Raw genomic sequence first — 12,944 nt, 5'->3', positions numbered from 1 at the left:
ATGGGCTATGGGGTGATGATGCTTGGAGCTAATTTTAAGGCAGAAATGTAAATGGCAAACTTATGTATGAGGTTTCTATAATGGTAATACATGTAGGAATCGGGGCATCCTTTTAAGATGGGAGCCAGTAAATACACTCATCATCTTGCAGCAGCTCTTTCAGTGTAATATCACTCCTGATCCACCCACACACTGATACACACACACAGGGTACAGATGAAGGCACATCTCTTTCACTGACATCTAACATACATGCTGTGATAATATCTACCGCTCCTCTCTCTCATTTTGTCGTTCCTAACTGTACCAGCCAGTATCTCTCCTCCTCTTCCTCCGCTTCCTCCCATCTTTCATCCAAACACGCTGATCGATGCCTCTGACACCAAACACACATTGTTTTGTCAGTGATCAAAACCCTTACAATGGAGTTACTGGCACAAGTGCGGACAGCGGTTCTGCTCGGGCATCCGCAGACTGGCAGTCTTGTTATCTGATCTCCAAACCTCGCAGGAGGATGGAGGGAGTTTGGTTTGACTGTGGAAATGAAATGCGGTTTTACTGTCATTTGTGGAGGCTGTTGCAGCAGCAGCAGCTGTGAATCTACAAATGCCTGCCCTCAGCCACTGACTTGATTAAAGCTGAGCCCTCTCATAAGGGCTCCCTGTATTTGTATATGGCTGCTTGAGTATGTATTGCAAACAATGCACATCAGGTATTTGAGTGATAACAATCTGAGTATGCATGCAGGCTTTGTGTGCACAGCCGGCTGAAGTTTCACTGCAGGTACATGCATGCATACATGAGTATGCCAAGTCCTGAATCAAGATTCATCTCACTGCCTATGGTGCTAGATGACAACTCCTCAGCCAAAGAATGTCTGTCAGTCTGTCTGGATGGCGGCTGGGAGAGAGGGGCGTGGATAAAGCGAGGGCCCACGGAGGAGGAGAGGAAAGAACAGAAACATGAGAGTAAGGCTCAGGAAGAAATGTGTAAAAAAAGGAAATAAGATTTGATTGGGAAGGAGAGGAAGGGGAAGTAAAAGGAGAAGCACGGATGGGGGATGGGGACGAGAAAAGAGGACAACTGAGGACACAAGAAGAGATGGGGGCCGCTTTATGATGAGGAGAAAATGGAGGAATAGTAAATGAAAAGGAAGGATCGCGTTTACAGAGGATGCGAGGCAATATCCACTGAGAGAGAGAGCAACAGAATGACTCATATGATTCATGGGTTAGAGCAGCAGCAGGCAGTGAGGCTATTGAAGAGTGAAACAGGCAATAAGAGAGAAATAAAGAAAAGAAAATGACCAAAAAAAAGACAGAAAAGCTGAGGAGCAGGCAAGGCTAGGGATAATTTGCTCCAGGGTTGTTTGAGTCCCTGCCTAAGATGTCACGGCATGACGCCCCGGCCCGGCCAACTGCTTCTGATGGTATTAAAGTGGGCCTTCGGTGTGTGGGTGCCAGGGCCGCTGCCCGCCCTGCGCCTTGCAGACAGTGGACGCTGCCCAGGGCAATAAGACGCTGGAAAACCTAGGAGAAATGTTCCTTCTGCTGTGGCACAAGCCCAGCTAACCCTGCAGTGGATTAACTACAGCCTGGCACAGACAAACACACACACACAGACACACACGGTCTGCTCTGCTGCGACAGCTCAGCACATTTGCATCCCATTGCTTCTACCTGTGGCCACCCATCAACGCACACAACGGCGAGCCGGAGAGCTGACAGGTGCTGGAGCAAGAGTCTGGATGCTGAGGGGACGAGACAGTTGCTGATGACGGAAATAAATTCATGTCTCGCAAGAACAGACTGAGACTGACAGATATAAAGAGGTGGAGATGGGAAGATGTGAGAGTGCGAAAAGAGAGATACAAACAGAAACGTTCAGTAACCTGTTCTATATAAAGAGGAGTGATGCTGTACAGGATTTTACAGTCAGCTCGAGGCCAGCCTCTCTGTCATCTTGGTGCACATCACCCCTCGTCATCTGAGGAAGTGACACTGACTTTTGACATGTGGGGGAACGCCAAGTCAGCATTTCTTTTTTTAACTTCAGATGGGGCTTCTGCAAAAAGGGTAGACACACACACACTTTTGCAAGTGGGGGCCTTCGAGGGAAATACGGTCCCAAGATGCACCGTTTTCAAATATGTCATTAAGATTTCATTCCAGAGTTGCGTTTTCAGTTGTCAGCTCATCCTTTCTTTCTTTTTTTTTGCCCTCAGGAAAGAACTTCAGTCCACATGATACCACCGGGTGTCATGACTCCCACCAACAAACCCAGCCACTGGCCAACTAGAGGACGAGAGACACAGAGAGCGAGGGGGAGAGAGAGAGAGAGCGGGACCGGCTTCAAACAGAGGGTAGAGCGTAGTAAACAACTGCAACTGAATGGCTGCAGACAATGCCCTGCTTTATTTCATGTCTTGGTCATATACAGTGAGTGGGAGGCCGGGATCAAACGTAACACAAGCATTGCTTGTTGTAGCGTTGATGCTCTAATGCCCACTTGCTATGCTATGTAATACATTATGCTGCAACAATGACTTGGCAGAGTTTAGGATCACACTCACTATTCATATTTATACACGGCGTAATAGCCACTCTGTGTGAGCTGGAGTAAGTCTGCTTGTGGCATAGATCTCATCAAATGTGAGAAAGTACTAGCAGTGGCTGTTTTGTCAGACAGAAATCAATCTAACAGTTGGTACATTCACCTTAATCATGTTCCTGACTCACTCTACACAAGGGCATGGCTCAGTGCAGCAGTCTGAACCCTCCTCAGCACCGGCTTTGCAAACACTGCGAACACTGTGTCAGTGAGACAGCCTGTTCTGTGCAGTTTTTCACTGCAATAAAAAAACTGGCAGCGCACTGGTGATATCGTTAGCAGGGGACCAGATTGGGTGAAATGGGGGTGGGATGACGGTTCGTGACGCAGTCCACTGTGAGGCAACTGACCAGCGTCAAAAACCGCGTCTCGCCTTTCCTGGATCATTAAAAATGCATCCCCCAGGGAGGATCAGGTGGCACCGAAACAAGCAAACAAAAACACTCCTGCATTAATAATGGAGTGGCTGAGTTACATACACGCACAAATACACACACCCAGAACCGTCTGGAGTAGTGGTACCTGTCAGACGTAAGACAGGGAGAAAAATCCTCCGAGTGTGGATGATGTGCTTTTACATTCACAGCTTGACTATCACACAAAAGCACACAATAGGATACGATAGTTTTAGTTTTTAGTTTGTATTTTTATTCCTATTCTATCTTATTTTTACTAGTGTTGCTGTCCATCTTATTCTTACATCGATTCTTTGTCTGTTTTTATTCACTTTTTTTTATTACTGCTACATAAATAAAGTTCAGGATTTATATCGACCTTCTGGCTCAAATATCTACATAATAATATACAAAGCCATCACACAAGTTTCTACACTGCTGGATGATTTGTAATGCGTCTAGCTGTTAGTCAAGATTTCCGATTTAGCCTCCCCCGAAAGAGGCTTAACCAAAATACCCGACTGCCGTTCTGCCTGAGCTCAGCCGCTGTTTTTTGCTGGTCTAACCAAAATGTCAGCTGTTGTATAGCTGCTGTAGCAGAGTGTTGGATCTCTCTCCCAACAAAACCCTGTTGTCTCCCATTACTGTATGCCCAGCCACAGATTGCATAATTAGGAAGTCGACAGCCGGCTTCACTCAGCTGGCAGAGGGAAAACGCTAGAATGCAGAGCGGAGGGGAGGTGGGCTGGGTGTTGAAGAATGCAGCAAGAGACAGACACTGGCCACTACATTAGGGACACCTGTGCAATGTAGCCAGAGATATAATTATTGTGGTTTGCGTTGATGTTTGAACTGGACTGCATTGTTTTGGGAGGTGTTTCAAACATTTTGTCCACACCATTTACATACAGATGGGCAGAATATTAGACAGACCTTTCAATACAATGCACTCCAGTACAACACCACCTCTGACTATGACCTCAATGACAAGCTCAAAGTAGGAATTATTAGCTTTCTGACAGTTAGTTAGTTCTGTCATGCAGATAATATGGAAAAGCCCATTTAGCAGCAGTTTTTCCATGCTGAGTCGCGGTTTTGCAGACTTACATGTTTCCAAAATTGATTTTTATATGAAAAGGCATCCACTGCAACACCAGACTATATTGACGGAGCTAATGCTTTGCAGACCTAAATACTATTTGAAAATGACATTGCCAAAGTCCATGTCGGCATTGGTTCCAGAATTCAAGCGATGCCGTTACACATACATCATCCACCAGAAAGACAGACTGCCCTAAAGTAGAGCAATCCTCTCCATCAGAAAACACGGTCAGATAGCAAAGTTCCTGGCTGGAGGCCATCTCATTTGAGCTTGTGAAGCACAAGACTGTATTAAGTGGTGCTCCAGATAAGGATGATGTTCGAATCTCACAGATGTTTACTGCTGATGCATGTATGTAATCACAGCTGAACAGTCATATACAGCAGTGAGGACAGGTACACTCTGACAAAAAGCTCAGAGTCTCTGTTGCCATGCACTGCATTAAGGCAGTCAGATGAGCTCCCACATGTTCCAAATAAATAACCGTCTGTGGAATGGCACTGGGAGGATGCTAGTTGGCATTTTCTCTGTTTCTAAGCATCAGCGACTTTGTCTTTATGTTCTTTCATGCTTCACTTAAGTACAAGATGAGCCTCTGAATGGCTTTGGTACTGCAGCCTGAGATGCAAACCTGCATACGGCAAGAATACAAGAAAAATGTGTGTCGGTTGGCTTTGCAAGCAAATGTTTGTGGTGAGATCTAATCTGCAAACATGGAGACATCAGTCTGAGGCAGGGAACTTTTGAATGGGAACAGGGGCAGACTGGGGGTACAAATGTAAGTAAAAATGTGTAAAGGCTCAAATTTAAAGCCCTCTGCACTTAGTTAGAAGTTACTTTGTTTATTCAGTGCAGTAAATTAGTGCCAAATAAACAACTTCAATAGTTAAATATGAAATAATATCAATAAATAGCTACTCAAGCCCCTGGTCTTAGGCAAGTGTCACTTATGTGACCACATATCACTGTACCAAACTAATGTTAAATACAGGATGTCACATTTTCCAAAAACAAATACACATAAAAGGAATGAGCACAAGCACCTCCGCTGAGCTGCCGAACTACACACCTGTCAAAACATCTCGTAAAAGGCATTCCTAAAAATGTACAAAGTCTTGCAGCTACAGAACCACCGCTACAGAGAAGAGGAGTGACACACATCTATCATATTGATTATGACTCTGAGCTCAGATCCATGCTACTCAGCATTCCACTGACGGTGCAGCAGCAGAATCTAATGGACAAAACGTCAGTCTCTTTGATCCAGTAACAGACATCATGCAGAGTGGAGGGGCTGATTACAGAGCCACTTCAGTAGCCATTTAACCGGTGCTCCACTCATCACATCTGCGTAATTCCATTAAGATATCACGGTGTCTCCGCTGATGAAAATGCAGTTGCTCTACAGGCAGCAAAAGTATTATTAAGAAGACGATATAAATGCCATTCACGTAGAGAGGGAGAGTGGAAAACAAGAGGAGGCTGACACGGCAGACTGCATGCAAAGGGAGAGGACTTCTGTCAAACTCCTGGGGTGCGGTTCAATAAAGACAGAAAAAAAAAAACTGCATGGAGAGAAATCTGCAACAAGTACGAGATGGTTAAAAGCTTCTGGGATTTGTTTGAGATCAAGGCTGAAATATCTGAAAACCACACGAGGGAAATGAACACTGGCTGAGATGTATGTGATACATTCAGATCAAACGTTGTACTCTCAATGTCATATCAGCTGCGCAGGACACACTACTCACAACATCCAAAGTGTGATAGAAAACTGCCTCTGCTTCAGCACCACATCAATCTATATGCCTCTGAACAGCCACTGAGCAACATGACTGAACAACCAAACTGAAGGTACTGATGTCAAGGATACAACCAGTGGCTTGAATGAACACGAGATTTGATTCTCTTCTGTAGGTCAGTGCCTCCGGGAGGGCAGGCTGCCTTCGCCTCGGGTAGTTCAAAGCAGTCACTTCTCACTGGGTCAGTCAGGATGTTACAGCTCAGTGAAAGGATGTGGAAGTAATCATCATTAAAGAACAAGACAAACTTGTTCTCTATGTGTGTTAGCAACATGGTAGCATCTCTGTAAGGCTGGACTTACTGTAGGACCAGAGGTGCTTTGAGCTAAATGCTAACATTTGCTAGCTAACATGCTCACAATGACAATTCTAATGTGCTGACGTTCACCATGTTAGTTTAGCAAGACGCCATGTTAATGTTTGCTGAATAGCAATAAATGCAAAGTACAGCTGAGGCTAATGTGAATTTCTGGTCATAAACAAGTGGACATTGGACATAAATAAATTCTGACCTGATGATGGGGCTTAAAGTTGGCTAAAAGTTAGACTTACAAACACAACACAACAATGGTTTCTTTTGTGCATCTGGACCTGTTTTTGGTTTTCTCAAACACAATTCAGCGTGCATGTTTACCAGATGTTGCCAAAAGATGGCTGTGCGTCATCTTCTCCCTGTGACTGCCATGATGGTTTCTAAATCAATTAAGCTTTCAAAGCTGGGATGTTGAAATCATTTATCCGCTTTACGAAGAAATATTACATGAAGGGGAGGGAACATAAAGTATTAGATTATAAGACAGCAGTGCTTTTCAAGGTCTTCTCTGCCGTCTCCTCCCACAGGGGTCAAGCTGGACCCGTGCGGGGCAGAGGGCTGAGAAAATAGCTTTGTCTCTTCCACTATATCGATGAACAAAGGACAGACCCCTGTTTGTTCCTCGTGCGCAGAGGGGAGGGGCGCACATGATGGAGGAGTGGGAGGGGTGCATGTCTAATTGTGCTGGTGCATCTATGTAAGGGGGGGCAGTGCCTCTCTTGAATATTCCATATGATGAATGAGCGTCAGTCCTTTTCAAGGCTTCAGAAAACAGAAGCTTTGAAGCGACAGATGACAACAGAGGGGCATATTCCCCGCCTGTTCGACCTAAATGGGACAACAAGCTTTGCAGCGGTGACTTCCAAAAGCTGTTTTTCAAATGATCTAAAACAGGTATTTTCACTGGATATATAAAATGATTTGTTAAATGCGCGATCAAAAACGTTACATTTGCAGTATATTGCATTTGATGCTATTTTTAAGAGAGATAATGTGTTTTCAAGAAGTCCTGAGAGGGAGGAAAAGAGAAAGAAGCAAAAAGGACACACATTGCAGAGACCACGCAGGGCAATTAGTGAGCCAACATCACGTTTTCTCCTCAGAATAACTGGGCTAATTGTTCTGGTTCATTACAGCATGTTAATAGGATTGATCCTCAACCTGTGGAATGTTTGTGTTAGCTCCAAATCTCTCATACATAAACCTCCCTACTCTAAATCACCACTGTGTTGCCCTCACATGTTATATCAACACATAGACATCGCCTGTGTGTCAACAGGCTGAAAATCTCCAGAACAAAAATAAGATTTCTCTGACTGGAATAAATAGGATAAAAATGAAAAGGGCAACCTAAAACATGTTGTTTACTACTACAAATGTGCTTAAGCTTATTGATTCTCAATGCATGAGGATAAAGAGTGAAAAATATTTCCCATAATCTTCCAAATCCATCTTCCAATCCACAAACAACACTGGCTGCATTGTGCGCAACTCAGCCCTGCAAAAAGTATCAAAATACTTCAAGGGAGATGATAATATTTCTATTTACTGAAAAAGAAAAGACATGACTCATTACCAGGGACATGAAACTCAGCAGAAGTGGGCATTATGGCTGCATTTTCACTAGAAACAATGCAATTTTTTTCAAACTCTAATGTGGCGCAATTGCTACTTTTGCAATCCCTGTGGATGGAAGATAAAATATATACAGAAAATCTGATAGATTCATGTGGACTCTGTCACTGAAATGTGCAAAATATCCTTAAGAAAGAGCTAAATAAATGGCTTCCTCCTTTGAAACACAGAGACGGCAGGGCTTGAGAAAAACAAACACAGTATCTTGTGTGAAAACCGTGTGGGTGCAGAACCAGCATGACTAACACATGCACAGATGTTCTGCTCATGAACACGTCAATTTCCCAGAGGGCGATGCTTTGACCCTCAAGCTCTGCATCGCAAAAAATAGCTACAACCCCTCGACATCAGAGAGCAACAGCTACAATATATGGTCATTTAGTTTTATCCATGAGATAGGAGACAATATTTAAATCTGAAAATGCAAAATGAAAGCACACTGTAAAGGTCTCCAGATCATTTTATCATGATCACATGACCTCTTAATGATGTATGTGAAAACAACAAAGCTAACCAGAATGAGTAGTTCAACAGTAACTAAAAATACAAGCCCAGACAAAAAGAAGCTCTGAATACAATATTAACTCTCTGTTGTTTTAACCTACTTTCGATGAGAGCTGCACAAGGGCTTTTATGTTGGATTGTGTTGGCTGTGTTTACACAATTAAGGCTTCCACAATAGTTTTGTTCAGCAGCCCAACTTACTGTAATGGGAGAAGTGCTGAAGCGAATCTTCCTCTTTGGAGGGATGTCCTCTTCGTGTTCCTGTGGTAGACCAGGAATCTCTGTCAGGTCAGAGCCCGGGTCATAGACAATATCCTCATCGTCTCCGTAGAGGTCATCCTCAGGATCCGTGCAGCTTTCCTCCCAACCCTGGTAACAGGCGTCCCCATCTGCATTAAAAATCACCCGCTCATTCCCAGTGTATTCCTCATCAGGTTCTTCCACCTGCTCCTTGGGAGAGTTGGAGAGCTTGTCTTCTCTCGAACCATCTCCATCCTCCTGGCTTTCCCTTGCTGGTGTAGTTGGGGTCGGCAATGGCTCAGGGGTTGCATCTTCAAAAGCTTTGTCATCTGCAGGTTTTGAAGATTTGGACACCCCAAGATCTTCAATATGTTTTCTTGTTTCCGAAGGTTTCTCCTCTTCTTCGCAAGAACCATTGACTTGGGTTCCGTTGGTGGTGACCCCAGAAATACGGCGTCTATCTCCACCTGTAGGTACAACCTTGTCTGCTTTGTCTTGGAATTCTTCCTCTTGGGGTACTGGTTTCAACTCTGAAGTCTCTGCCCCAGGACTGGGGCTCAGGAGGTCCTCAGAGGACAGGGATGTAGGAAACTTTCCCCCAATCTTGCTGCGGTAGCTTCCACGAACTGGAGATTGTCGTGAATCATCCTCACTGAGGTCACCTCCATGGCGTTGGAATTGGTCTGGTGAGTAGAGGGCCCGTCTGGTGACTCCTCTGTAGGGCGCGCCTTGGTTGTGGTGGTCAGCGTTTTCAAAAACCGCACTGAGTTGACTAACAGTTGGCGAAGATGCCTCTGTTCTGGAGCAAAGTGAGTCCAAGGAGTCTGTACTGCCTCTATTAGACCTTGCACCTCGCCAGTCATCAAGGTGCTCATGGGAACCTCTTTTATCACGTCCATATGGAAAGACTGGTGACTGGGACTGGTCACGTGACTGCTGCTCAAACAGCTTCCTGGTTTCAGAGAACTTTGCCCCGGCACCTCCGACCCTGTCAGCTGATGAGGAATGCTGGAGTTTTATCACTGATCCGTCAGCCTTGTTGATGAAGTTGGTGGGCTTGACCAGCTTTTGTGGTGAGGAATCATCACACCCCTTGGCCTTAGCTAGGGTATTTTCTGTGCCCATCTGCATGAACATGTCCTTAATGCGACTGACATGGCTGCCATATTGCCGGCCCCTTGGTCGTTTCACCTGTTCAAGGTCTTTGGGCTTGGAGTCCCCATCGATCCGAGGCTGGTCAAAGGCCTTCTTGAGTGCCTGAAACTCAGCCCGGTAGGCATTACGGTGGGGGGAGGCACTCCGGAGGCTGGTCCTCTCCCCCGAGGCCTCCGTCTTTAGCATGATGATGTCTTTGGATTCAGAGGGGCTGTCAGCATCGCCGTGGCCTCATTAGAATATAGGAGTGAGGAGTCTAGGTTGACCTATCGCAGCACTGCCTAATCTGATCCAGCTGATGTTATAGTTCCTTTAGGCGCATTCACACCTGCAGAAACAAAAAGACACGTTATAAAGACAGAAACATTAAATAACACTGCCTGATTATGTGAGCTTGAGAAATAACTATTTAAACGTGAACACAATCCAAATATGATACATTTTCAGCAAAATGGTGATTATAAGGCTTCCATCAATAATACTGTTCAGAAACATGGGGGCCAAATGATATTACAGATGATGCTGTGTGACATAAAAGCTTTTAGTACAAGAGAACTAGTTTTGAAGGCATGTTGGACTCCAAAAGCACTCTGATGATGTTTTCAGCATCGCTCCACTGTTTACCCTCTCAAATCAATACTTACTGTAGTCAACAGTGTAAAGATTTGAGCTTTTCATGTTGAAGGTGGCGCTATGCTGTAGGAAATATTGCCGTTTTGCTCTCCTTTTCGTCTTCTCTCTCCCACTGCCTCTGTTTTCTATAGGATGCTGTGACCCTTCTACACTATCACATCCCACTGCTCTCGAAACCATCACTGACATTATGGTTCTTCCACCTAAATGTCAGCCCTCAAACAAAGCATTGCATGGTAGTTACAGCCTTAACTGCACAGAGAAAACGCTGTTGAATGCACCAGAAATGTGATGAAAACAGAAAGCATTTCATCAACTGAAAGACTTTAAATGTGGAGATTAGGCCTTTGCCCACCATCTTAATGACAATGAGTTAAAGCAGGGTAGCAGGCTGCTATTGAGTTAAGTATTCCATACCTACAGCCATTAATGTTTAATCCTGTTTGGAAATGCATTCCACAAAAAGGAAATGAAATTTGACACAATAAAGCAGAGATAAAAAATATATATATATCATCTGGGACACAGAGAGAATCCATTAATCTAAGTTGTGCTGAATCCCACAGCCAGGATGGTATAGATGCATCAGCAGCAGCAGCAGCAGTGGCTGAAACCTACATGTCCTGGTTCAATATTCATTATTCACCACTCTGGACTCTGGCAGCTCCATCATAATCCTTGAAATCCTTGTGCAAAAATTTCACCCGTTTGAACTTGAGGGGCAGCCTGTGCTGCTTGGGAGGATATTGCACGGAGGCAAATAAAGTTAGAGGTGAAGGATGAAAGACGAAATTGAGGCTTTCACATTGTGTCAGCGGGATCAGACGAGCAGGCAGAGCCGCACATCAGCCACACCGCACACAACGTGACAGCTCAGGTTTCCCCCTTCTGACACTGTTAAACATGTATTTATCCACATTTCTTTACTCCTGGGCGGATTCGTGCACGGATACAGACATACAGCACTGACCTTTTCTCTATCTCATCAAAAAGAGCAAGTTAACTGTTGACCGCCAGCCACAGCGATGTTGCTCCAATGTTACAAAAACAAAAGAGTCACACTTACATTCATGGCTCCGGCTTCGTTTTGACGCGTGATGTGAATAAACTGTAATCCGGAGGGCAAACTCGTGCAAAATATTGATGGTCTGGTTGCAAAAGCTCTCGAAGTATAGCATGTCTAGCCCACGCTGGTGGATGGTCCGGGACGGAATCGCCGCTACAGAAACGCTCGGACACACTGGAGCCGCTTCAACGCCATTGCAGGCAGTGGATGATGCTGCCAGTCGCACTGTAGGGGTGTCGGTGCAGTTTGGCAGCTCGGCTCACTGGGAGCTGCACTGTGGCTGCATGTGCAGAACGGCAGCGTCCGACATACGTCCGCAGGAACAGTCTGCTAAACACACCTAGATGTATTGATCGCCGGCGATTTTGCAAATGCAACGCCTCATGTGACAGGTGCTGAAACCTGAACTGCGGCAATGGTTTGGTCCGATAATCTGCTGCGCGGAGGGGGTTCAGAGAGCTGCAGTCTGGCATAAATACCAGCACACAGCAACTGGAACTTCACTGGCTGCTTTTTGTTCATCGGTGGAGTTTGGGTGGGGTAGATGGGGTCAAGGACCACTCGGGCGATGTGATGGGTGTTCAAATCAGGGTTTCTCAAAATGTGGTGAGGGGGCCACCTGGGGGCCTAAATTGAGTTCAGAGCAGGGGTGGAGCCAGAAAGATAGATTTTTTTTTTTTTTTTTTTTGTCTCACTCATTAAAAGAAAATCCACAAGGAGAGATAAGGATAATTGATTGCAACATATACTCCTTCCTCCAACTTATCAGTCTATGTACAGGTGCATTAACTCAGTCCAGATTCACTGTAATTTAGCCAAATGTAATGAAATTAAAGCCTCAGAATATCAAAGTTGGCTACTGAACACACCAAACACTGTGCTAAGCACATATTTTAAAATGCTGTGGTTTCTAAAGTTTGCAGTCTCCTGCCTCAAATGAATCTGTGAGCATTAATATTTGAACAGTGTTACAGTACATTAAAGAAGATCAGAGTGTAAAAACTCTCGCTGGTTGGGTCACACAGGAGTCATCAGAAAGCAGCTAAAGCACGGGACTGGATTCATGTGGTAAAGCATTAGAAAGGAAGCTTTGTCAACATCTAGACAGAGTTATATCATTGATTGCCATGTGCTATAATGCACAGTGCTGTTGCCTAAATACATATTTTTGTAAGCACAAATTCTGAATTATATTTTGAATCAAAGTTTAATCATACTTCAAGTGTGATTTAGTAGATTAAAGCATATATATGCTGCATAAATTTGAGTTATGATTGGATTTTTATTTGTCACCTTCACAAATCCCATAAAATGCATCCCATTTATAAATCTGTGCAGTCATATAATCTGCCAAAATACGCGATTTACATTGTTATGCAACCATTTCAGTCCCGACTGAGCTCACTTAAAGCAGAGGCAGTTTGAATATTAATGCCTTTTTTACATATATTGCAGGTTTTTCCAATTCTACTTGTAACCCTTCCAGTTT

The 12,944-nt window shown here is 44.4% G+C and overlaps 1 protein-coding gene across 2 annotated transcripts in view; it reads right to left on the bottom strand.

The window, feature by feature from the left end:
• Positions 1 to 11,885, bottom strand: part of ppp1r9a (protein phosphatase 1, regulatory subunit 9A) — a 43,979-nt gene extending 32,094 nt beyond the window's left edge. The window contains exons 1-2 of one of the 2 annotated variants that reach the window (XM_070985092.1): positions 11,456 to 11,885; positions 8,563 to 10,084 (exon numbers count right to left, since the gene is read on the bottom strand). In XM_070985092.1, coding sequence (XP_070841193.1) covers positions 8,563 to 9,942 — 1,380 coding nt within the window. In that variant the 5' untranslated portion in view covers positions 9,943 to 10,084; positions 11,456 to 11,885. The remainder of the gene's footprint in view (positions 1 to 8,562; positions 10,085 to 11,455) is intronic. The other variant, XM_070985093.1, reaches the window with a different exon arrangement.
• Positions 11,886 to 12,944: the final 1,059 nt, after the last annotated feature.

Source organism: Chaetodon trifascialis, chromosome 17, assembly GCF_039877785.1.
Source record: "Chaetodon trifascialis isolate fChaTrf1 chromosome 17, fChaTrf1.hap1, whole genome shotgun sequence".
Taxonomy (NCBI): domain Eukaryota; kingdom Metazoa; phylum Chordata; class Actinopteri; order Chaetodontiformes; family Chaetodontidae; genus Chaetodon; species Chaetodon trifascialis.
This window is presented reverse-complemented; position numbering and strand designations above follow the sequence as displayed.